The 26,091-nt window shown below is 37.2% G+C and overlaps 4 protein-coding genes across 4 annotated transcripts; 3 read left to right on the forward strand and 1 right to left on the reverse strand.

Annotated features, from left to right (window-relative positions):
* Window positions 1-305: 305 nt before the first annotated feature.
* LOC133736063 (membrane-associated 30 kDa protein, chloroplastic-like) lies at window positions 306-6,661 on the forward strand. The gene is made up of 11 exons (XM_062163502.1): window positions 306-652; window positions 2,850-2,974; window positions 3,081-3,191; window positions 3,572-3,636; window positions 3,716-3,797; window positions 4,078-4,152; window positions 4,828-4,898; window positions 5,036-5,118; window positions 5,519-5,583; window positions 6,127-6,201; window positions 6,337-6,661. Exons 1-11 carry the CDS (start codon window positions 496-498, stop codon window positions 6,454-6,456), a joined length of 1,029 nt encoding a protein of 342 aa, XP_062019486.1. The 5' UTR covers window positions 306-495; the 3' UTR covers window positions 6,457-6,661.
* A 242-nt stretch (window positions 6,662-6,903) lies between these two features.
* Window positions 6,904-7,844, reverse strand: LOC133736067 (probable glutathione S-transferase). The gene is made up of 2 exons (XM_062163505.1): window positions 7,519-7,844; window positions 6,904-7,276 (listed from the first exon to the last, which is right to left on the reverse strand). Exons 1-2 carry the CDS (start codon window positions 7,828-7,830, stop codon window positions 6,917-6,919), a joined length of 672 nt encoding a protein of 223 aa, XP_062019489.1. The 5' UTR covers window positions 7,831-7,844; the 3' UTR covers window positions 6,904-6,916.
* Window position 7,845: 1 nt separating this feature from the next.
* On the forward strand, window positions 7,846-17,733 carry LOC133736064 (probable glutathione S-transferase). Its single transcript, XM_062163503.1, has 3 exons — window positions 7,846-8,422; window positions 17,003-17,071; window positions 17,167-17,733. Exons 1-3 carry the CDS (start codon window positions 8,018-8,020, stop codon window positions 17,632-17,634), a joined length of 942 nt encoding a protein of 313 aa, XP_062019487.1. The 5' UTR covers window positions 7,846-8,017; the 3' UTR covers window positions 17,635-17,733.
* A 1,228-nt stretch (window positions 17,734-18,961) lies between these two features.
* On the forward strand, window positions 18,962-19,990 carry LOC133736065 (probable glutathione S-transferase). The gene is made up of 2 exons (XM_062163504.1): window positions 18,962-19,313; window positions 19,475-19,990. Exons 1-2 carry the CDS (start codon window positions 19,002-19,004, stop codon window positions 19,838-19,840), a joined length of 678 nt encoding a protein of 225 aa, XP_062019488.1. The 5' UTR covers window positions 18,962-19,001; the 3' UTR covers window positions 19,841-19,990.
* The last annotated feature ends 6,101 nt before the right edge of the window (window positions 19,991-26,091 follow it).

Genomic DNA, 26,091 nt, shown 5'->3' on the forward strand with positions numbered 1-26,091 from the left:
CCAAAAGTACAAGAATCATATGAATGAATTCATAGAGATCAATAGATAAGAGATAAAAAAGATCAGTGATACACGTACATTTACATAATAGGGTCCTTGACCAAAAGCCCCAAAATGAGCCAAAGTTATCCCACTTACCCCACTTAACCCATCAACAGTGTATTGGGTAAGAGAGAATTAAAAAAACTTAATGGGGTAAGTGGGAAAAAAATCCCTAGAAATGGGGTAAATGGACAAAAACCTTTTTTTTTAATAGAAAAAGTGAAAGAGTTGAAGTTTTCAATTTAGTCCATGTTTTAGAAAATATAGTCAAATTGGTCCAGAACCAAGCTGTCTCATCTGAAAACAAACGAGTCTGTGTGGCCACACCTCTTCTCCGCCATGAACTAGAAGGCAGTTGTACTCTGAATCTAAACCACCACGTTTCTAATCGCAGTGTCTCTCTTCATTCTTCAATCCCAATCGCACCATTTCAACTCATCCTATATTGAGAAAATGGCCACCAAATTGCAGATATTTACAGGATTGACCATGGCTTCAACTCCCGCCTCTTCGTTCCAATCCCCGCCTTCTTCTTCTTCTTCTTCATCATCCTCCACCACCCTCTCCATGGTCAGGAGACCTCTCACGACGTCGTTTTTCAACGGCGGAGGTATGCGCCTCTTTCTCACTCCCCTGTGTTTTTGATTTCATTCAAGTTCAAAATAATAGAATTGATTTTTGCTGTCTCTCTCCCTCAAAACTATATCTTGTTTTGGAAATTGGGAGATTTTTAGATTTCTGGAATTCAAATGTGTTCTACTCATAATGTGTCAGTTGCTATTCCAGCAGTCTTAGGGTTGGAATTCTCGTGTTTGGAGGCTGAATGGTGTTTCAAATAGGTTAGATGTTATCGAAAATGTTCCGAAATGTTTTGAAGCTAGTGCTATAGTAGTAATTGGTTGATTGATAAACAATCCTCACCCTTTTGCAGTGCATCCAACTTCATTTGGAAGTCCAAGATAACTAGTCAAGTATAAGTACTAGCTTTTGGATAAGTGCACATAAGGGCGTTAAGAATGTTCTGGTATCATTTGTAAAGTTGACACTTATTTCTACATTGCTTAGTTACACTCCTAGTGGCATCAGCTTTTTGAAGGGGCAAGATCTGACTTGGGTCATTTTCGGTCTTGTGTTTCACTATTGGCTGAAGAGCAGTGTGCTGTGTTTGTTGAATTGATGCGAGTTCTGCCAAATTGTTGTGTTTTTGGCTGTTTTTTTTTTTTTTTTGGGTGGTCTGGTGGAACTTTTGAGGCGGCGGAGCAGAAGGTGAAAACTTTGTGCGAAAGAGTGAAACTTGGGATTTCTTTGTGAGTATCGATGAATGGGGAGTTTAGAGACATTCCGGTTTCTATAATGTGCAATTAGCTTTTTTGTTTTGTTTTGTAGTTATTAACAAGTGTTGTATTCCTGCTTTCTGCTTATTGTTGCTCTCTGTTTTTCTGTTTGGTAATGCCCCTATGTAGTTTGTTATTGTCCTCAGCTCAGTCGTTTGGTGTTCATATATTGGTTACATGTTTTAATGCATGTGGACGTGGGATTGTTGGACACTGTACTCTTTTGATTTCGAAAAAAAATCAATACTTTAACTTTACTTATTTTCATATCTGTTTTTGTCTAAACCAATGGGTGTCAAATTTATAATTCAAAAGCTAATTAGTTTGGTTTGAAAGTTTGTATACGATGTAAGAAATCATTTCGGTAATGTCCTACTCTCCTAGACACTAGTAGCAGTGGACTGTGAAGGATTTCAACAAATTTGTAATTTTCAGCCTCATTTATCTGGTTGCCGCTCGACCCTAAACCCTACTATCTTTTTTTATTTCTTCCAGCATAGGCATGATGGCTAGTCAGAAGAAAGATTTAAAGAGATCTTTAGATAATCAAGGTCGTGTTCTCTGATTGTAGGAGCCTACTTTATGTGTAATATAGTGCCATTATTGAACTCTAGTGGGTGTACTATGTTTCTGGAAAAACAAGCATTACCTGAAATAATTCACTTTGTTTTATTTCTTTAATTCAGAAAAAGTATAATAGTATGCTAGTTTGTCACTGTTGTTTATTTACTTCATCTCGGTAGTATTATTTATTAGTAGAGTTACTGTTAAGAATATCAACTTTAGTTGAGGAAATGCAAGGACAGTGTAAGCAATGAGATTTTTTTCTCGATCTCATTATCTTGTCAGGCTCTCATCATGTCAGATGTAATAATGACATGGAGCAGCCTGATATAGGCAAGAATAAACAAACATGCCATGTGATTGTTGGCTTATTTGATACTAAGATGCTATTGCTAGCAATAATACTGCTATGGAACATCTGAAAATTGAGTTACTTTAGTAAGTTTGTTGTTACTCAGTTACTCTCACATCAACTTTATAATTGGATTTTTGTGTTTGTGTGTTATCATTAAGGGCCTTTCTTTTTTCCCTAAATCTCTGTTTATTATGTCCATGTAAGATACATGAATTGCATATTCTAACTTAGAGATGTTGACACTACACATATATAGAATGAAAAGGTGAGAACATAAAAGGATAATGACATTTGATTGATTGGAGCGGTCAGTGGTGTATATGGATTAATGATATGGTTAAGAATTTCATCTTACACTACCTGTGTGAAGTTTTGAATAGCTTTGCACTCTAGTTTTTTAGGTGTTGATGATGTTCTAGTCCCAGTTGAACGTAAATTCTGGTCATAACTTGACATATCAAAATGATAGTTGATTCGTTGTGAGCTATGGAATTTGTGTAAACACCACCTACAAGTAGGTATTATCTCCCGTCTTACATTTACTTTTCTTTCAGTGGGAGCTCTAAAAGTTGAAGTCATTAGGGTTGCTCCTTCCAATAAGCGACATCATTCGAGACAACGTGGAGGTGCTCTCGGTGCCCGTATGAACCTTTTTGACCGGTTTTCTAGAGTTGTCAAGGTGACATCTTGTAAATTGATAGCTTAACCTGTATCCGCATAATAATAACAATGTGATGTTCTTATTATACCTAGTACCTTCCTTACACAAGTTTTACTGATTGCAGTCATATGCAAATGCAATCATAAGTTCCTTTGAAGATCCTGAGAAAATCTTGGAGCAAGCAGTTCTTGAAATGAATGATGACTTGACAAAGATGCGTCAGGCCACAGCACAGGTAATGCTATTTTCCCAAATTTTTGAATCAATTCTTTGCATTTTTAGTACAAGTATCTGGGAGTTTCGCGCAATTTCCTTGTGTTTTTTACTCTTATATGCTCTAGAATTTGCTCATATTCATTGTAGATTTCCCATCTTCAGTTCCGTCAGTTATCTCTTTTTACTTTTTATCTTCCATCTATTATCTTTTTATATTAGTTCATCTCTTTTACTTCTTTCTTGTATGTTATTTTTTGATTACTTACCCATAACCATGAGAGGTTATTGTAGTGAACTTCAGGTATTTTATAAATGTCTATGCATTTCTTTACTGATATGGTTTATATACTTTTTGTTTATTTTGAATTGATCATAGTTATCTTTGTTTTCCTTATGAAGGTATTGGCTTCTCAAAAACGATTGGAAAATAAGTACAAAGCTGCACAACAAGCTTCTGAGGACTGGTAATGTAGATGGGATGGTTGTCTAATGTTACTAGTATTGTCAAGTGATTTGTAAATTCACGGTCTTTCTTTGATATAGGTATCGAAAAGCACAATTAGCTCTTCAGAAAGGAGAGGAGGATCTTGCACGTGAAGCTCTGAAGAGGCGTAAATCTTTTGCGGCAAGTCTAATCAGTAGTAGAAGTTTTTTATGTGTTTAGATGTTTCTCACTTACTTTTTGTTTCATGTTTTTAATTTTGAGAACTTTCTGCTTTTCAACCATTTTACTGAGCAAATACATGATTTGAAGTATTTAGCTCAAGTTGACAACTAAAAGAGTTGGAACCCTATATATGAATCATCATGAATCCAATGTTTCCTTTCGCCTCAGACTAGTTGCCTCACCTTCAGGCTGCAAAGGGTTATACAAAATAATTTATATTTCTTTATTTGTATTTCAGGATAATGCTAATTCTTTGAGAACGCAACTTGATCAACAAAAAGGTGTTGTTGATAATCTTGTGTCTAATACAAAGGTAAGCTAATTTCTATTTTATCATTGAATTCTTTTGTTACCAGATTTATATTTATTATTGAATTTGTTTGTGTTACTCATGTTTTATGAAAGATAGAATTGCTGACTGGCATCTGCATTTCCAGTCTTTTTGCATGTTATGACTATAAAGCTTAGCATCTGATGGCATGTCACAGAGTCAAGTTTCTTGTTTGAAGCTTGCAAATCAAATTTGCTGTATGGCTTACGAAAAGTAGCAAGTTTACTATCTACTTTTGGCCAAAAGGAAGTGCTAGTTATTGGAAGTGCTAGTTATTACGTGTTTAAGAGACTGATGAATCATAGATCGAGAGAAAACCAAAAAAAGATTAGATAAAAGTTTTCCTATAAAATATGAAAGATGAAGAGAGAAGCTTTTTGATTAAAGAAAAGGTTTAGAAGTATATTTGATCCTGTGATTATCTTATCAGGTTTTATCTGTTACTACTTAGGAATGACAAAGTTTTATAATTAGGAGAAAATAAGCAAGTGTTCTCTTTCTTATGTTCATAGAAAACTGTCCGAAAGAGTGAGCATTGAGGTTAATCAGTTTTTATCAAAATTAGCTTTTCTTAGCATATATAATTACAAATATTAGTAGTGCTTGCAATTATGTGGATATGAATGCAACTATTACTATCATGTACATTTTATGTAGCTTTTAGAGAGCAAGATACAAGAGGCAAGATCGAAAAAAGATACCCTCAAAGCACGCGCTCAGTCTGCAAAGTTTGTTACCAATTCTCACTTTCCTTTTCTACAAAGTCTGTCATCTCCATTTTCTTAAGAAAGAAAAAAAAATTGGGTCAATGGAGTTGGGTATCTCCTTAATGTCGCTGTTAATGGTCACTGTGCTGTTGCTTCAGGACTGCTACTAAAGTGAGTGAGATGGTGGGGAATGTCAATACAAGTAGTGCCCTTTCCGCTTTTGACAAGATGGAGGAGAAAGGTAAGGAAGTTGTCTATTTGGAAACACTTTATGATTTAGTCAAGCTCCTAGTTTATTAGATTCTTTGTTTTACTTATATTGTTAACGAAAGGCCTTTTGTGGAAATTCAAAAATTTAATCATTTGAGGGGGAGTTTGCTTTATATAATAAGATTGAAGGGGTAACAATGTCTTACTGCCGTGGCTTTAGATTATAAGTGAAGTTACTTTTATTATGCCTGTGCTGTTACTTCTGTTTGCACAAGTTATTGAATCTAACCACATGGTTATGTGCGTTGCATGTTGATTGTCTATTATTGATTGGTGACAGCCAGATTTATATTGCACTGAATCTTTATGTTAAACATATAGACACATAGGTGGATGCATATTAATGTTCAAATTCTTTTTCCTATGAATAGTCCTGGCAATGGAATCCCAAGCAGAAGCTCTTGGCCAGTTAACTACAGACGATCTGGAAGGAAAGGTGAGGGCTCATTGTCTTGGCTACCCATTCCGTGTTTGATCTGGCGTGTCTATAATTCAATATCATCTTCCGATTGATTAGACCCATGGAAAGTGGAAAGACAAAGCAGATCACACATGTTTAGAAAAACAATATAGAAACTGTCAAAAAGGAAGCTTATTAATCTGTTATGGTGGCATAGTTCCAGCTGTATAAGACATACATATATACATACATACATAGTAGTGGGTAGGAACATAGATTTCATCACGTATAGTAATACATACCATCTCGTGTTTGGATAGGATGTTCTTTGTATCTCGTGTTTCAAAAAATTTATTCTAAACCAGCTTCTTTGTTTCAAATGCACTTTGGTTATTTATAATGAGCTTCAAAGGCAAAGAAAACTGCTGATTTTCAAATGACCATATAAGATGATTACAATTTACGTTGTTTAGCTACCTAATTGATAGCAGTACATTGATTTACCATTTAACCTACTTATGATAGTTTCTCTGCTCATACTGGATTTCTTATCATTTCAAATCTGTACCGAAATTGCAGTTTGCGATGCTAGAGAGCTCTTCTGTTGATGATGATCTTGCAAGCTTGAAGAAAGAACTGTCTGGTAGTTCAAAGGTATGCCTTATCATGCAGGGGAAATATATATTCTTGAAAAAGTGTAATCAATTTTAGGTTCTTAAACTTTTTCGTTAATCCTTCTCAACAACCGGGGTCATTGACCTATTTTCTTTCTTTTGTTACTCCAAACAGAAAGGAGATCTTCCACCCGGAAGAACTGTTACTCCCAGTTCAAACAAGGCATATCCATTCAAGGATTCTGAAATTGAAATGGAGCTTAATGAATTGAGACGGAAAGCGCAGGACTTCTAAGTTTTGTCCGGCAGGCGCACATTCCATTTCTTTAAACACAAATATGAAGTTGGTTTCATTCAAAGTACCGGCTAGCATTTGTATAGTAGAAGGCCTACAGATTAAGTGTATAGCTAGAGGCCAAACTTGAAGCAGAGTTTTTATTTGTTATAGTAGACTCTAATTGTAAGTCTGCAGCAAGCTAGTTTCTTTTTTCTTTGAACTACATAGTGCATTTACAATTAGAATACTATGTTTGGCATAAGATTGAGCTCAAGAGGACATTGCTTGGCAGGCAACGGTGGTCTGATTGCTCCATTTCCTTGGAAATTCCGCCTTTGAGGCTAGTTATTTGTAGTGAGTAGTGGTGCTGTTTCGATTAAACATGGGCCTTATTTAACTTAGCACTAAGTTTTGTTCATACTTCATACTCAAAATATGTATCGTTCTCGTAATACATATATTTCAAACCAGTGCCTAGCTACGACGTTGATAATAGAGCAAGCCTCTCTCTTAGGCGCCTGAAATAGTCCAACAATTCTTCATGACCTGGAAGGTTGTCCTTGATCACAGTGACTTCTCTGAAATTCTTGATCCAATCCTCCAAGCGAGGAAACATGTTGGCTTCTAAAAGCTTCACACCAGCTGCTTCTTCCATCGCTTGAAGCCAACCAGCTATCCATCCAAATGCCAAGTCTGCCAGTCCAACTTTGTCCCCTCCAAAAAATTTCTTTTCTCCAAGCCCTTGTTCTTCCATTATTTTCAGCACTTCTTGTCCCTCTTTTCTTGCCCTCTCATGCTCTTCCCCAACTGTATGAAAAAATTTAATAAAAATGGGGCTCTACAGTCCCCATTGCTAATCAGTCATCCGATTGATGTGAATAAATGTAAGGTTAAAAATTATTTTCGGTATCCACACTATAGTCAAAATTTCAATTTTGGTGTATGTGTTACAAATTATTCAATTTGATTCGCAACATATGGACCAAAATTGAAATTCAAAATGTGTAACATAGTGGTTGTTATTTGTTTTAGCCAAGTTTTGGATGAGTATCTAAACGACTTAATCAAAATATATCTTACCTTGTCCGCTCCAAATTTAGTCCAAAACCGAGCCGTGGCCCTCTCATAAGGGTCATCAGAAAGCAAGGGATTCTGTGGCCACACCTCCTCAATGTATTCAAGAATAACAGTAGTAGACTCTAAGATCGGTTTTCCACCATGAACGAGCACCGGTACCTTCTTATGAACTGGGTTGTACTGTAAAAGACGATCACTCTTGTTGACAAGGTCCTCTTCCACATCTTCATACTTCACACCCTTCAGTTTCAGAGCCCATATGACCCTGTAACAAAAGGGACTAGGCCATGTTCCTAGTAGCTTCACTTCTTCCATTTCTGTGTAAAGAATCAGGATGTGTTTTGATCTTCCTACCTCTTTTTAATGATGTGCTGGTCTTTATAAGCTGTTGGACAATTAAACAAGAATAGTGAGTACTCAGTTAGTCCTCTTAAAATAATATGCTTGAGCTTGGCTAACAAGTCATCTTTGTGCATGCCTCTTTAGAAAGTTTCTTATCTTGATGGACCCGGCATCCAAGTGGTCAAAATTTAAGAAGGCCAAGAAGAAAAACCCAACTTCCCGTCTAACATTCCAAAAGGAAAGTTCAAAGCTTTGCAGAGAATCATATATACATAAAGGGGACTGCAGAGTTCAGGGAAGAACACAAGTTGAAGAAGAAATGGAAGATGTTAAGCTATTTGGAGCATGGCCTAGTCCATATGGTTACAGAGCGATTTGGGCTCTGGAGCTCAAGGGCGTCAAGTATGAGTATATAGAAGAAGATTTGAGTAACAAGAGTGATTTGCTTCTACAGTACAACCCAATTCACAAGAAGATCCCGGTGCTTGTTCACAATGGGAAGCCAATTTCTGAGTCCACTGTTATCCTCGAGTATATTGAAGAGACGTGGCCCGGAAATCCGTTGCTTCCTGTTAAATCTACATGATGCAACAGCAAAACACATCAACCACAGGATCTAATCATACAACACACATCAAGAACAATAAACTAACTGCATAACAATCGCATAATCTGCAGAATAGCTTTCCTAGTTGCACTAGGACTCCACCTGGATCAATGACGCTTTGGATCCCTGCAGAAACAACTTGACCAAGGTTAGACATCTTGAGCAACTGGAAACGAGAATGAATAGCAGCAGAACTGGAGCAGAAAAGCCTTCTGTATGTCAACACCAAAAGCTTCAAAATGGGGCTGAACAAATGCTTAACAACTGGTGATGAATACAGGGACTTTGCTCCCTATTTATATTGGCCAAAACCACGAGTTAGACTCATCCCATAAGGAGTCCAACACTGCTTCATGTTTATCGAGATAGGAGACTTAGAATTTATCACCAACACTTGATGTAATACAGGTTAATTACTAATGAGCTTCCTACTTCTATCAAGAGACATACTCCTCAATAGATAACCAGAATTAGAGTTATGATTATATACTTCTTGTTATTTATGTAAAGATAAATCAATTGGTTTTTATTCTTGATGTAAATCAGATATTGTTAAGTCCATATTTTCTAACAATCTCCCACTTGGACTAACATTGTCTGCATACAAACCAATTGAACCAATAACTCAACATAACCAACAACTAAAGTGTGCACTGAAGTATACAAAAACTCACAGCTCATTCAGCTTGGTCAATTTGCAGAAAATAATGCAGAACCTCAAACCAATTTTGATTAAATAACCAAACTGATTAAAGATCACTAACATCAAATACTGCAATCACATAAGCTCAAAGTGATAATAAGAGCAGAAATTTGGATAAGTATATCTACCTGCAAAATCCAATGCTCACAGTCCAACAGAATGATTTTGACAATTCAAAATCTTGACAGCAAAAACTGAAACACTAGTGAACTGGTATTTGCTTAACTGAAAACTGAAACTGAACCTGCAAAATTCCTCAATGCAGAAAAGTTCACTTGATAACACACATTGATATTTTAAAGTTCAAAAACTGTAATTTGCAAGACTGCAAAATTAAAGTAATGCTAAAAACAAAAGAACACATATATGAAATACCTCATCTATTCAGAAACTGCAGTATCAAAATTACAAGCAAAAACTAAAATCGATAATGACTGAACCAAGAATCCTATTACAAAATAAATTCTAAAAATTAAAATTGGCTCCCACTGAGCTCAAGCCTCCAAACTAGATAGAATTCCCATGTTCTTGGTATGCTTCTGAAAACTTGTAACTGATAATGCTTTAGTGAAAGGATCTGCAAGTTGTGATTCAGTGTCAATATTCAAAACATTTATCTCACCATGCTTCACTCTTTCTCTAACACTATAGAATTTTAAGTCTATGTGTTTAGAGTTGTTGGATCTTTTACTGTTTTTACCAAAAAATACTGCAGCCTCATTATCACAAAATATTTTCAATGCATCTGAACCAATTGAACTTAATACTTTAGTATGCAATAGAAATTTTTTGATCCACAAGCCTTCACAGACTCCTTCATAAATGGCTATGAACTCAGCCTGCATAGTGGAGGTTGAAATCAATGACTGTTTCATGGTTTTCCATGCAACAGCCCCTCCTGCAAGCATGAAGACATAACCTGATGTGGACTTTTTAGAATCCGGATAATGGCCTGCAAAATCTGAATCAGTATAGCCAACAAGTTCAAGCTTCTTAACTTGTCTGTAAACCAACATGTGAGATTTAGTTTTCTGCAGATATCTAAGTACTTTCTTTCCTGCAACCTAGTGCTCATGACTAGGATTAGACTGAAACCTAGATAAAATCCCAACTGCAAATGATAAATCAGGTCTAGTGCAGACCTGTGCATACATTAGGCTACCAATTAACCTAGCATAAGGCTTGCTTTCCATATCAGACATCTTCCCCCCAATTTTAGAATTTTTGTTTTTAGACAGTTTGTCACCTTTGGTCATAGGAGCATCACCTGATGCACAAGACTCCATTCCAAATCTCTTTAACACTTTTGTGATGTAATTGTGTTGAGATAAGCCTAATAAGCCTTGTGCCCTGTCTCTCTTAATCTCAATTCCTAAAACATAGGATGCCTCACCCAAATCTTTCATGTCAAAATTTTTAGACAGAAAAGCTTTGGTATCTTTAAGCAATTTTATGTCAGTGCTAGCTAAAAGAATATCATCTACATACAGTATAAGAAAAATAAAATTTTTCCCAGCTATCTTAATGTACACACATTCATCTACAATATTTTCTGAAAAGCCAAAAGATGAAATCACTGAATCAAACTTCTTATACCATTGTCTAGAAGCCTGCTTAAGTCCATAAATTGATCTTTTCAGTTTGCATACATGATCTTCTTTTCCTGTTTTCACAAAACCTTCAGGTTGTTTCATATATATGACCTCTTCTAACTCTCCATTCAAAAAAGTTGTTTTCACATCCATTTGATGCAGTTCCATATTATAATGAGCTACTAAAGCCATTATAATCCTAAATGAGTCTTTAGTTGAAACTGGAGAGAAAGTTTCTGTATAGTCTATGCCTTCTTTTTGTGTGAAACCCTTAGCTACTAGCCTGGCTTTATGCCTTTCTATATTACCATTTGCATCTCTCTTTGTCTTAAACACCCACTTGCAGCCTATTGGTTTTTGGTTTAGGTTTGGTCTGACTAGTTCCCATACTGAATTTTGCTTCATTGACTCGATCTCAGCCTTCATGGCTTTCTGCCATTCTTCAACTTCATGGCTCTCAATAGCTTGCTTGAAGCTTGAAGGATCATTATCTTCACCTAGGATATCAGTTTCTTGCAGGTACACTACAAAATCACTATCTTCCCCATATACTGGTCTTCTCTCTCTCTGGGATCTCCTAGGCTGAGGTGGAATTTGTTCTTCTGCAGGGTTATTTTCTAAATGGACATCATTCATAGGTTCATCTACATGAGGTTCTAAGACTACTGGTTCTTCTAAAACTTGATTTTGGCTTTGAGTTTCTAAATCTGCATTATTTGACTGAATTAAAGGCAAGATATTCTGTAAATTTTCGTTTTCAGTAATTTCTTCTAACTCTAAAGACAAGTCTTCAAAATTAGTATTACTGTAACCTTCATCCAAAAATTTTGCTTGATGAGTTTCAAAAGTTCTGGTGAAATTTTGAGCTGCATAGAACCTATAGCCTTTAGATTTCTCACAGTAGCCAATAAAATGGCAACTGACTGTTTTGGATTCAAGCTTCTGTGTCTGTGCATTTGGCAACTTTGCCTCAGCCTTGCATCCCCACACATGGCAGTGATGCAAGCTAGGTTGCCTTCCACACCATAACTCAAAAGGTGTTTTGTCTACTGATTTACTAGGTGATCTATTGCAAATATAATTTGCAGTCTTAAGAGCTTCACCCCATAAAAATATAGGTAGACCTGTAGTGCACATCATACTTCTCACCATGTTTAATAATGTTCTATTTTTCCTCTCTGCTACTCCATTTTGTGTAGGATTATAGGGAGTTGTGTACTGAGCCTTAATGCCATTTTCCTGTAAATATAGTGCAAAGGGACCCTTTTGCTGGCCTGCTTCAGTGTGTTTTCCATAGAACTCCCCTCCCCTATCAGATCTCACTAACTTAATTTTCTTCTCTAGCTGCAATTCAACTTCAGTTTTATAAATTTTGAATGCATCTAGAGCTTGTGACTTTTCTGATAGTAAATAGATATAGCAGTACCTGGAAAAATCGTCTATGAATGTGATGAAGTAAAAATTTCCACAGATAGTTTTGTGTTTAAATGGACCACATATGTCTGTATGTATTAGTTCTAATAGGTTTTGACTTCTTAAGGCCTTTTTCTTTCTGCAGTTAGTCAATTTTCCTTTAAAACACTCAATGCAGTCATTTAAATCAGTATAATCCAATGCAGGTAAAATTTTGTTTTTCTCGAGTGTTTTCAGTCTTTCTTTAGATATATGGCCTAATCTTCTATGCCATATATTTGCAGACTTATTATTGAACAATGTTCTTTTTGTACCTGTGACAGTGTTATTCTTAATAGTGTTTTGATTATTTTCAATCAACATAATCTCCTGTTGAGCAACAGAACAATTTAATTTCAAATAATCATGCATAAACACACCACAGCCAAGATAATTTGAACCCTGAAACAACTTTATTCCACTGAAATCAATAATGAGTTTGCAACCAATCTTAACTAAAAGACCTACTGAAATCAAATTCCTTTTTAAAGAAGGAATATAATAAACACTATCTAGAAAAAGAAAATTTCCTAAGCCTAAATCAATCTTCAGAGTCCCAATGGCCTTAACTGCTACTCTCGAACCATTCCCCACACAGACTTGGACCTCACTATTCTTTGGTGTCCTCTTGTTTGTTAAACCCTGCAAGGAATTTGTAATGTGTATAGGTGAGCCTGAGTCTAACCAGTAAGAGTGAGATGCTATATTAACAAAATTAACTTCTAGAGAAAAGACAGAATTTGGAAAAGACTCACCCTTCTTTATCATCCAAGCCTTGAAACCACTGCAATCTCTCTTCATGTGCCCTATTTTCTTGCAAAAATAGCACTTAAACTTAAAAGGTTTCTCAGCTTTATGTTCTGCAGGTTTGCCAGGTACTTTAGTGGTGGTAGTCTTCTTGGCCTTAAGTTGGTTCTTTTTCTTCCATTTAGGCTTCTCAACTAGGTTGACTGCAGTAGTTGGTTTGCCTTCTTTTCTAATTCTCTCTTCCTCTACTACACAGATAGAAATCAACTTGTTCAAATCCCAGTTAGACTCTTGGGCATGGTAGGAGGTTCTCAGGTTACTGTAGGTGTTAGGCAGTGACTGAAGTGCCACATGCACAACCTGAGAGTCTTTAACTCCCATGTCTAAATCCCTCAGCCTCGAGTTGAGGTCAATAAGCTCCATAATGTGCTCCCTCACACTTCCTTTTCCTGAAAACTCCAGCTCATTAAATCTTTTGGATAGCCTAGCAGCCTCAGCTTTGTCACTTTCCTGGTATTTATCTCCTATGGCCTCTAGGAAATCCATGGCAAGCTCTGGCTCAATGATTGAACCCCTAACTGTGTCAGACATGGAGGTTCTTATCACATTTTTAGCTTTCCTGTTGGCGCTATACCACTCCTTATAATATTTCCTATCTTCTTCTGTGCTCTCAGTGTCTAGCTCTAATGGCTGTTCCTCAATCAAGCAAAGATCCATGTTTTGATGCATAGACAGATAAAATTCAACTTGGTTTCTCCACTTCTTATAATTCCATCCATTAAGCAACTGAATTTGGCCTATAGTGACCACATTTAGACCTAAAAACACAGAAAAATAAAGAAAATAAGATTTCTGCAGTAAAACTTTTATCTGTGTGTTAATCTTTAAAACAAAATCATGTATTTGAATAACACAACCAAAATAAAGCAAAAGACATAAAATTCAAAAATAGTCATGAGCTTTAATTTATGCAGATACATGATTAGTTTTTATAAAACCCCATAACTGAAACAATATCAAGTAACACCTTTGTGGCATAAAACTCAACATTCTAAAGTTCTTAATTATCACATTGTATTTAACAAAAATCTGTCATTCGATGAATCAGTCTATATCTTTGGACAAGAAAAACTTCAAGGTATCTCAATAGATAATTGTGTTTACATATGATACTGTTCTGCATTCAAAATTACACAGTGAACAACTTCTTTGGAAGACAAAATATAAGTGCAATTTTAAATACATAAACACAAGTTCCAGTTTTGTTAAAACTTAAAATCCTTGAAGAGTGATAATGAAAACTTGCTTTGTGCAAAATGACCAATACAATCTTACAAGAATACCAAAACTAGAATTAATAACCATATGCTCAGTTTCTGTATGAACTTATTAATTTATGCCATGAAAATAACAATACTGCAGATTTTATGTTGGGAGATATATTTATAATTGTTAACTAAAAACCATAGCATACTTAAAACAAACAATACTCAATCAAAATCATCAAATAATACCATCACAGTAATCATATCATTCTCAATTCCACACTTTTCATCACACGATCACAGTGAGACATTCAACCATATATGCAGAATTTCTTCAATATGCATGATCAATCATTCCAAATATGATTATGACAACCCTTTCCATATGCTAAACAGTAATCCATATGACAACCCTTTCCATATGCAGAAATTGAAATACAAGTTCTGGGATTCCCAATGAACATACCTTGGCCTCTGCTACAGCGCTGCAACAATTATTTTATAGCGGAAGCAAAAAGAAAAACAAGCAACAATTTCAACCCTTTCCATATGATCCAATCGATTCTAAAGAGGGGTCTTGAATCTCATAACTGAGAATTCAATCTCAGTAAGCCCTACTCAATCCGATCCCTAAAGCATAAGTGACCGTTATGTTCTAACGGTAATATTCTTTAAATAATATATAAATTCTGGACTCGGGTTTTGGGCCTATTTACTTAATGAGTTGGATTAATAATACCAAAAAACGGGTTAAACAATACTTAATGCCTGCTAGTTTTAAAAATGACCTAGTGCTCTGCTAGGGTTATCGTTGGCCTCCTCCATCGACAAAATTCTCAAACCTTCCAGACCTCTTTGGTCATGGCCATTGCTAGCCTTGTGGCTACCTCTCTATTTCTTCTTGCTGTTTTCGATCTGGTGCTAGGTGTTCCGCCTTGGATGGGGATGTCTGGGGGTGCTGGTTGGGCTATGGCTGATCTGAAGCCGAGCTCCAAGGGAGTGGAGCTATATTGGTTTAAGGCGGATCGGCAAGTCTGGATCGTGGATCGTGGTCGACCGGTTGGCATCGGTTTGGATCTTGGATCGCGGCCGCCTTGGTGTGGGTTCCCTGGGGTTGCTGTTTGCAATGGTAGGTTTGATGTTTGGGTGGCTGATCTGAGGCCGTGCTCTGATGGTGTGGTTCTGGTAGGGTTTGTATTAGATCGGCCCGACTGGGTTGTGGATCGGGGTCGTCTGACTTCCGACGGTGGTAGGGAGCCTGGAGTGATGGGTTGGAGGCAGCAGTCGCAGCATTGGTGTCCCCTTCTTGTTACCGTGTTGGGCGACAGCGAAGTTGGCTGCACTAGTGGCTATGGTATTCAGGTTTCCCGATCTGAGTGGTGGCGTCGTGATAACGATGGGGAGCATGGAGGCAAGACCAGCGATGGTTTGTGGCGGACTGGTGGTGCGGCTCGTGATGTCGGCGTTGCTATAGGGGATGCTGGCCTTGGTTTGGATTCGACGTCTGGTGGTGATGACTGGGGCGAGGTGGCTATTGATGACGGAGTCAGAAATGGCTGCATGGACGGGCACGATGGATGTGGAGGTGGTGGTTGGTGCGGCGGCAACGCCGTTGTCTCCATTGCTCCACTCAAACTGTGGATGGACTGGGCCCCTTGGGCCTTGGAATGCTTTGTGGGCTTTTTTCTTGGGCTCACTGGATTATGGAGTGGGAATCTACCTTTGTTGTGGGTTAGGATGGAATGGGTCTTTATGACCCATAGTATTGTTTAATTTTTGCTTGGGTCGCAAAAACCAGTGCCTTAGTTGTTTCCCTTTTATGTCTGCTTCGAGGTTTCTTGGTTTTTGTTAAAATAATGGTGCGTGGATTTCCTAAAAGGTGGGTGTACTCGGGATTTTTTGGGATTTTATTCTTCTAGAATAGGGTTTCTTGAGGTTCTAAGGAACGATTGCTTTCTGTCGACCCCATAGGGGTGTTTCGTTTTTGTACTGCTTGCTGAATCTAATGAAAGGGCTGACCTATTTTCTCTCAAAAAAAAAATACTTAATGCCTGCTTTACAATAAATAGAAATTATATTTTATTTTCCAGAAAATTATTTCACAGTATGGTTTTCTAAAACAAAACACATGATATGTGTTTTATGAAATTCCTAAGCTTTGATACCATTTGTTAAATCTACATGATGCAACAGCAAAACACATCAACCACAGGATCTAATCATACAACACACATCAAGAACAATAAACTAACTGCATAACAATCACATAATCTGCAGAATAGCTTTCCTAGCTGCACTAGGACTCCACCTGGATCAATGACGCTCTGGATCCCTGCAGAAACAACTTGACCAAGGTTAGACATCTTGAGCAACTGGAAACGAGAATGAATAGCAGCAGAACTGGAGCAGAAAAGCCTTCTGTATGTCAACACCAAAAGCTTCAGAATGGGGCTGAACAAATGCTTAACAACTGGTGATGAATACAGGGACTTTGCTCCCTATTTATATTGGCCAAAACCACGAGTTAGACTCATCCCATAAGGAGTCCAACACTGCTTCATGTTTATCGAGATAGGAGACTTAGAATTTATCACCAACACTTGATGTAATACAGGTTAATTACTAATGAGCTTCCTACTTCTATCAAGAGACATACTCCTCAATAGATAACCAGAATTAGAGTTATGATTATATACTTCTTGTTATTTATGTAAAGATAAATCAATTGGTTTTTATTCTTGATGTAAATCAGATATTGTTAAGTCCATATTTTCTAACACTTCCTTCTCTTGAAGACCCTCATGGAAGAGCCTCGGCGCGGTTCTGGACCAAGTTTATAGATGACAAGGTGATCATTTTACTACTTAGTTATCATTTTCACTTCAAAACTTTCTGGTTGTTAGTACTTTTAATAATGCAAATACTTCATTTTGGGTGAAGCAGGCTCTTCCATTTGCTATGTTATTGATGACCGACGGAGAAGAACTAGAGAAGGCATCGAAAGAGGTGAAGGAGATACTTAAGATCTTGGAAGACCAGGGTCTAGGAGAGAAGGAGTTCTTTGGTGGCAATGAGATTGGACTGGCCGACTTGGCCATGGGATTTATAGCCTCCAGTTTTGGAGTTATTGAAGAATTGGCTGGTGTCAAAGTGCTGAATGGGGATGAGTTCCCTGGCTTGTGTAATTGGGTTAAGAAGTTTAAGGAGAACCCAGCAATCAAAAAGAACCTCCCTGACCCTAGCCTGATCAAATGTATGTGTATTACAAGCAGAAGAGGGAGATGCTTGTTGCTTCAAGGGCAGCATGATATTATAAAAGTAAACTTTCCTTGTACTTGTAAGAGTTTTGCTCGTGTTATGGTTAGATACACTACAGTTCTTTACTTCTTCAAAAAAATTTCAGTGTTGTAGAATAAGAGAATTTGAGAGAGAATTGTGTGCTTCTTTATTGATAATAGGGCCCTTTATATAGAGGGTCAAGAGTACAAAGATTACAAGGAATTCTATTCCGAAAAGAGATATGAAATCTATGATTTAATGTACTTTCCCTATTACATATGATATCACATCCGTATTTGGAGTAGTCACACCAAATCTAGGTTTTGCAACAATCAATTATCATTATCGTGGCACATTCTTGCTGCTATAAGCCTATAAGTAGGTATCATAGTGCTAACTCAGCTTATTCATCCGAAATGAACATTCAAATACGAATAACTGTAGTGATTAGGGCTATCAATATTTTGTATCTTAGTTTGTATTATGTCGACCGTATTAAACATGTCACAACAGAAAAATTAAATTCAACTTATTTTATAATCATCAGAAACAAACCCAAACTTGAAATGAATTATGATGACAGTATAAAATGAATTAATTCACTTAAATATCTTAAACATGTTTCACTCTCTTAATTTTATGAAGATTTTCGGTTGTATTATTGAGTCAGTTGTAATTGATAACCTTGTGACATGATCATACCACTACCTAGTCCAAGTCATTTCATCAAACCATTAGAAAATATAAATTAACACATTGTGGCGACACTAAAGTTAGAAAAAAAAAAAAAAAAAAAGAAGTTATATTTCATGACCATTTAGTCAAGTTGCATTAGTCTTTATCAGTCGCAACTTGCAAGTGTAATAAACAAATATTACCAACTTGCTGTTACATTTGGTGGAGCATACTAGAAGAATTATATGATCATTTGTGAAGCTCTGTATTTCGTGAAAATGCTCCTTGAACGAGCACCAGAATCTTCTTATTAACCAGGTTATACTTCAAAACAAGACTAATCTTGTTAACAATGTTCTCTTCCACACATTCAGTACTTAACACCTACTTTTAGAGCCCATATGATTCTTGTAACGAAAGGGACTGGGACATGTTCCTAGCAGCTTCACTTCTTCCATTTCTGAAAGCAAGTGTTTTCTTTCCCTCTTCAACACTTGTCTTCAACATATGGATTGGCTTCGTTCTGCTTTTTAAATTTTGTAGTCAAAAGTTCTGGTCAACTTTAAGAATAATAATTAATCAACTAGTACAACTTGCTCGACAAGCATTTTAATTGTTTTTGTTGGAAAAAACATGATCTTCAGAATTTGGGGTGCAAAACAATATCTTATCTCTAAGATGTATACCAACTACATATGAATATAAAGTCAACAATAGCCAACAAAGGACAAATTGGCCTCTATCCTTCCTTACCTTGTACATTGAATGTGAGGCATATATATACATGTAGAAACCAGTCCAGGAGCAAAACAGAACCCAGAAAAATGGCACAAGTTACATTGTTAGGAGCTTGGCCTAGTTCATTTGTTTACAGGGTTATCTGGGCACTTAAACTCAAAGGTGTACACTATGAGTATGTAGAGGAGGATGTCTTATACAACAAGAGTGACCGTCTTCTAAAGTACAACCCGGTCCATAAGAAGGTTCCGGTTCTTATTCATGCCGGAAAACCAATCGCAGAGTCCGCTGTCATTCTTGAGTACATCGAAGAGACGTGGCCACAGAACCCCTTGCTTCCTAAAGACCCTCATGGACGAGCTCTGGCTCGATTCTGGACAAAGTTCGGAGAGGACAAGGTAAGTAATGATCACTCAACTATTTTTACTACGTTATAGATACTGTCAAATGAGTCATTTGTCGCATGTTTGTTTATGTAACTAGTTGACACTTGACTGTCTAACAACTAAAACTCGAATTTTATCAAACTCGAACTAATGTAGATGTTTGTGTGACATAGAGCTCAGCCCTGTTTGGATTTTTCTTTACTGAGGGAGAACAACAAGTGAAAGCAACAGAAGAACGGCAGGAGCAGCTGAGAATCTTGGAAGAGCAGGGCCTCGGTGACAAGAAGTTTTTCGGTGGAGACGAGATTGGAATGGCTGATTTAGAATTTGGATGGCTAGCTTGGTGGCTGGAAGTCTTGAGTGAAGCAGCTGGGGTTAAAGTGATGGAAGTCGAAAGATTCCCTCGCTTACATGCATGGATTCAAAGGTTCAAGGAGATTCCCACAATCAAAGAGACCCTTCCTGATCGCAGTGCAATGTTGACCTATTTCAAAGATCGAAGAGCAACAATTCTTGCTAAAATCTTAAACACTAGCTAGCTAGAACCTGCTTCTGCTGAGCTTCTACTTCTCAAACAATGATATAGCTATAACTATTAGCTGATGTAAGGTTGTTTCTGTAATTTTCTTAACCACATTAACTCCAGCAAATAAAAGCTCGCAGCTTGAATAAACATATATTTCCATGGACTTATGGCATATATATATGTATCTATATGAAACAGAGTCCATAAATTTCATCAAATTTTCAAGAACATTGGCATATCAAAAAATTAACTCCAGCAAATAAAAGCTCGCAGCTTTACTTCTTCAAAAAAATTTCAGTGTTGTAGAATAAGAGAATTTGAGAGAGAATTGTGTGCTTCTTTATTGATAATAGGGCCCTTTATATAAGGGGAAATGATCATTTACCCAATTTTAGCTTAAAAATTGCCCACTTGCTCCACTAACAGTTTTTTAACCCCATTTACCCAAAACACTCTCAAATCATGGGAATTACGATATCATGATTTTAAATTCCATTAATTGAGAATTCTATTGTTTGGATTTCATAATGTTGAATTTTTAAAATGACAAGAATTACGAATTCTAGTGTTTGGACTCATTTTTGTTAATGGAATTCAAATCAAATTCAAACAAATTATTGGAATAATCAAATAAAAGTTAGGATCAGATTCTAAACAAAGATCCAACCATAATTCTATCCCTCTTGGCCTTGCCTTTGATCTATAACGTACACTAAATATATATTTCTGTCCAAGTTTTTGTAGTTGAGGTTTTGTTCCTTAGTCCTTACTGAGACATCTATATTTGGTGTGAAAATCAGGGTGCAGATTTGACAGAAAATAATACAGTCTGTGTTTGATTGGTTCAGACATAGAGCACTACATAAGGAATCTTCTCTGATGGAGAAATCAAGTACAACATGGATGTAAGAGTCCTTAACTTCAGCATGGGCAAGCCTCATGTTATGTTCAATAACAACGAATTTCAACCTCAGGATGTTTGATGATAAGATTCAGCTAGAGTTGTCAAACACAAAGGCTGGAGAAAGAAGATGAACACATTAGGTTTGAAGAAAGAGTAGTGTCTTCCCTTCCATCTATTCTTACTCAATGAAGGTTAATATATGATTATGTAGAATATACATCTGAATTTATTTCTCTAGAAGTAAACTACTCCGAAATGAAGAGAGATGACAGATTATCAAGAAATTTTATTCAATTGATGCGATTAATGGCTGATTGAGGAAATGAGGAGACAGATAGATCAGCTCTTCTTCTACACCCTACTATTCTTCCATTTCCTACAACAAAACCACATTTTCTAGTAAGATATATCATACATATTTTATGGAACAATCCATTGCATATATTACACATACTCCAAAACAGAACCATTGTTGTCTGTATTCAAAGATCAAGAGCTACATCATGCATAAAAAGTGCCAAACCACAACCAAATGCAAATAAGAAGAAACAATGAGAGGAAGAGCAACTTACAGAAAAACCACCAAATAGATATGAAACAGAAATCCATGTTCCAACAGAATTTGATTCTGAAGCATCAAATATAGATCCAGCATCACAGCCACAAAAATCATTCTTAATCAATCACAAAAATCATCTATTCAACTTTTAATATATATAGAAGGAGATATATCTAATTTTTAGAAGAAGAGTGAATTTTCAGAAGATAGACGATGAAGTTGTATGTGCAGCCAATTTTCCAATAAGGAGGCCACGACTATATCCAACAGCAACCCTCCACTTCGTCTTCGTCTTCCTCTATTATCCAATCAATTCTTCTTCCTCTGGTACTTATCAAAGCTCCTATCTTACGGTTCTGAGTTGGAAGACTTTGATATAATTATAGCTTTATATAAACTCATATCAGATGAAACTTTACCGCCAGACACGAAGGCTTTGGCGCGATGGAAAAGCAAATCTCCCCTCTTGGATGGAATTGAAGAATAACGTCTATTTTTGAAGGAATTGAAGCCGGGAATCTCCATCTCCAATTCCATCGATTTTTCTCGTGCAGCAATTGCAAATTTCGTGGAGTGTCTATCCAAACAGAGGACTTTGGGTCGTGGAATCGTGAAATACCGACTTTTCTTTAAATTCCCCAGTTTTTTCCCTCATCCAAACACACTCTAAGAGATTATTTCCCTAATACCCAATTAATTCTTTTTTTATTCTTTTTATTTATTTTTGAGACTTTTTTGCCCTCTCCTTCTTTCTCACTTAGAGAGAGAAGTCATCCTCCACCTTGCTGTGCTCCTGTGACCAGTGGCCGGCCGCGGTCTCCGGCGACCGGTGACTGGAGTCCGGCGTCCAGTGACCGGAATCCGACAACCAGTCACCGGAATCCCGAATCCGACTGCCGGACTGGTGACTAGATTCCGGCGTATGATTTTATTACCCCTCAATAATCATATTATTGCCCCCCAGTAACAAGTTCATTGGGGCAATAATTAGTGAAAAATGAATATGTTTTTAATTTTGAATAAATAATCTTATTATTGCCCTAATAAACATTTTACTGCCCCCAGTAATATTATTATTGCCTCCCAATAATCTTATTATTGCCCTTAAGTGAAATGCATAAACTCCCAAAACCAAAATCAATTTATATGTTCAATTGTATAAGTTCACTTTTTTTTTTTCTTTTTTTTTTCCTTCCCTATATTTGGAACCCAAAAAAAAAAAAAAAAGAAGCTATGGGCACCCAGAAATTGCTTTGGGCACCCTCTGGAGTGTGAGGCCGGTGCAGGAGTGGTTGAGGAGATTGTGTAAGGGGACTGGAGTCCAGAATGGGGGTGGTGCCCGGAATGGAAGGGTAGGCTGTGGTGGCATGGGAGATGGTGGCTTGAAGGGAGAAGAGGAGAAGGAGAAGGATTGGATTCATGGTGAGAGTGCTTAGGGGAGTCGAGAGAGATAGAAAGAGAGAGTATGAGGGCAATACTGTCAATATATGTTAGATCAGGTAAATGAGGTTAAAAAACTCTTAGTGGAGCAAGTGGGCAATTTTTAGACTAAAATTGGGTAAGTGGTCACTGCCCCTTTATATAAAGGGTCAATAGTACAAAGATTACAAGAAATTCTATTCTGAAAAGAGATATGAAATCTATGATTTAATGTACTTTCCCTATTACATAAAATATCACATCCATATTTGGACTAGTCACACCAAATCTAGGTTTTGCAACAATCAATTATCATTATGGTGTCACATTCTTGCTGCTATAAGCCTATAAGTAGGTATCATAGTGCTAACCCTGCTTATTCATCCAAAATGAATGTTCAAATACGAATAACTGTAGTGATTAGGGCTATCAATATTTTGTGTCTTAGTTTGTATTATGTCAACCATATTAAACATGTCACAACAGACAAATTAAATTCAGCTTATTTTATAATCATCAGAAACAAACCCAAATTTGAAATCAATTATAATGACAGTATAAAATGAATTAATTCACTTAAATATCTTAAACATGTTTCACTCTCTCAATTTTATGAAGATTTTCGGTTGTATTAACGAGTCTGTTGTAATTGATAACCTTGTGACAGGTATGATCACTACCTAGTCCAAGTCATTTCATCAAACCATTAGAAAATAAATTAACCATTCAAGGCTTTGGTAATATTTGGTAAATACGGCAAATCTGCCCTAATTCCATTTCCCACTTCATCATAAGTTCATAACTATTTGGCGCGAGCATTTTGGTGGTTTAGGGTTTGGTCTCAGCAAATATCCACACCGATGGGGGACGACGTCATTCAAAATACCGGCAAGAAGGCCCGATTCATGGACAACGAAGAAGAAGAAGAAGAAGAAGAAGGCCGGACTGAGCGAAGAAGATGGGAGGAGTTACAGTCAGACTGCTTGACCAATATACTATCCAGAGTTGGGATGGAATCTCTGCTTCTGGCCGTCCCTTTTGTCTGCAAATCATGGTACAAAACTACTCTCAATCCTTTATGCTGGCATAGTCTCAGATTCCTGGACCATGTACCTTGTCCTTTGTTCATTGGTAATGTGGATGATGATATGTTCATTGGTAATGTTGATGATGATGTTGGGCCTCAGAGTTTTGGTCCCTTTTATGATAAGTTTATAGATCAATGTGGAATTGATAAGAGTCGTTTCTCTATCACCGCTTTTGTAAAGTGTGTTGTAAACCGTAGCCGTGGAAAGGTTACTTTACTCGAATTACCTGAATTCTGTACCGAAGAAGCGGTGAGATATGTTTCACATGAGTGCCCCCTCCTTAAGGTTATCTGGTTCAAGGATGATTTAGTTGTGTTCAAGAGTTCTCAGATTATTCCAGAGGTAATTGCAAAGTGGAAATTTTTGGAGTCAGTGTTTTTTGGGGAAGGCATGGTTAGAATTCTGAAACAGTTTGAAAGGAGGAGTTGCCCTCAAGATTTGAGTAAACATTTTAAGGTATTGTTGGTATCGGAAAGTCTCCTCTGCTACAATGTTTTGGATAGAATCCTTGTGCAGATTGGCACTCACTGCAAGTATTTTACAGATTTAAACATTTTTCACACCACTGTTGGTGAAGTTGAGGCATCCACAAAAAATAAAATATAAATTTTAGGGTTGGGCTGGGTAGGGCTTTTAGGGCCGGGCCGTAGGGTAGGGCCGGGTTTCATTTGCATGACCCTTACCAGACCCTATTTGAGAAAGGGTAGGGCCGGCCCGCCCTAATGCAAGGGCCGGGTCGGGCTTCGGCCTTACAGGCCGGGAGGGTTTAGGGCGAGCTTAGGGCCGAAGGGCTAAATGATGAGGCCTAGGTGGAGCCCCTCCTGGGTTCGAGCATGTGGGTGCTTTAGCTAGGGATGTTTCTTTAATTACTAGCCATGCTGAGAAAGAAGCTATAGTGGAGGATGATTTTGTTATGGCTCTTTCTAAATCCCAAAAGAAAAAACAGAAACAACAAGTCAAACAGGCCATTGTCAGTGAAGGTCCTTATTCAAAATGGGACAGGAAAAAAATCAAAAGTATCTATAATGAAGGTTCTTTATTGGAACATCAGAGAAGCTGGAAACATTGACTCCCAATCTGAACTCTCAAATATTTATCGTATTCATAAACCAGATTTTATTTGCATTGCTGAGCCGATGGTGAGTTTTAACTCAATTTCTCCAACTTTTTGGTCTTCTTTGAATTTGGACTTTGTCGTGGCTAATGACCGTGGAGCTAGGCTTCCAACTCTTTGGTTGTTAAAGGGTCTTCATGTTCCTAGTCCAGTGATTATCTCTAATACGGAGTAGCAAGTCACTATTCAGGTATCTCTTGAGAATGAACTTAGCCAATTCTCTTTTATTTATACTTCTACTTCTTACATCAAACGCAGGGATTTATGGCATGAGTTATCAATTATTAGTGCTCAAACAACTCTCCCTTAGATGTCTATTGGTGACTTTAATTCTGTGTTGGGAGCTCATGAAAAATCAGGGGGTCCTCCTCCATCCTGTATCTCTTGTTTAGAGTTCCAGAATATATATGTCAGATACTTGTGATTTTATTCATTTGGACCCATCTGGGGCCTCTTTTACTTGGACGAATGGTTGGGGATCTAGGGTACATGTTGAGCTTCGGTTAGACAGATCTCTTTGCAACACTAGTTGGTTTGAAGCTTGGCCTTTCGATTCTCTAGCTGCATTGCTCTGCCTCGTGTAGTCTCTGACCACACCCCTTTAATTTTCTCTGCTTCAAAGCTCTCTCCAAGTGGCCCTAAGCCTTTCAGGTTTCAGTCTATGTGGTTGAATCATCATAATTTTCAGGAAACAGTAGCTACTTGTTGGCGTTCTAGCCGATTTTGGGGCTGCCCGATGTATGTCACTTTGCATAAATTGAAGGCTTTGAAATCATGTTTGCTGAATTGGAATAAAGAGGTTTTTGGTGATGTCCATCAGAATGTTAATAGGGCTCGTGAAGATTTATCTAGAATTCAACAAGACATTGCTATTAATGGTTTGAACGTTCAAAAATTTGAACAAGAGGTTGAGGCAAAGTCTTTTTGAATGCGGTCACGTTGCAAGAAAGTTTTTGGAAAGAAAGAGCTCGGGTTAAATGGCTCACTGATGGGGATCACAGCACTTCTTTTTTTCATGCCTATGCCAAGGTTCGTTCTGCTAGTGCTCGAATGTCTTCTATTCATGATGGGGATAGGATTCTCTTTGATCCTTCAGAAATTGCAGCTCATGTAGTAGGGTTCTATCACAATCTTTATTCTTCTTCAACTCCTACAACAAATATAGATGAAGTATGCTCTG

This window comes from Rosa rugosa, chromosome 3 (genome assembly GCF_958449725.1).
Source record: "Rosa rugosa chromosome 3, drRosRugo1.1, whole genome shotgun sequence".
Lineage (NCBI taxonomy): Eukaryota > Viridiplantae > Streptophyta > Magnoliopsida > Rosales > Rosaceae > Rosa > Rosa rugosa.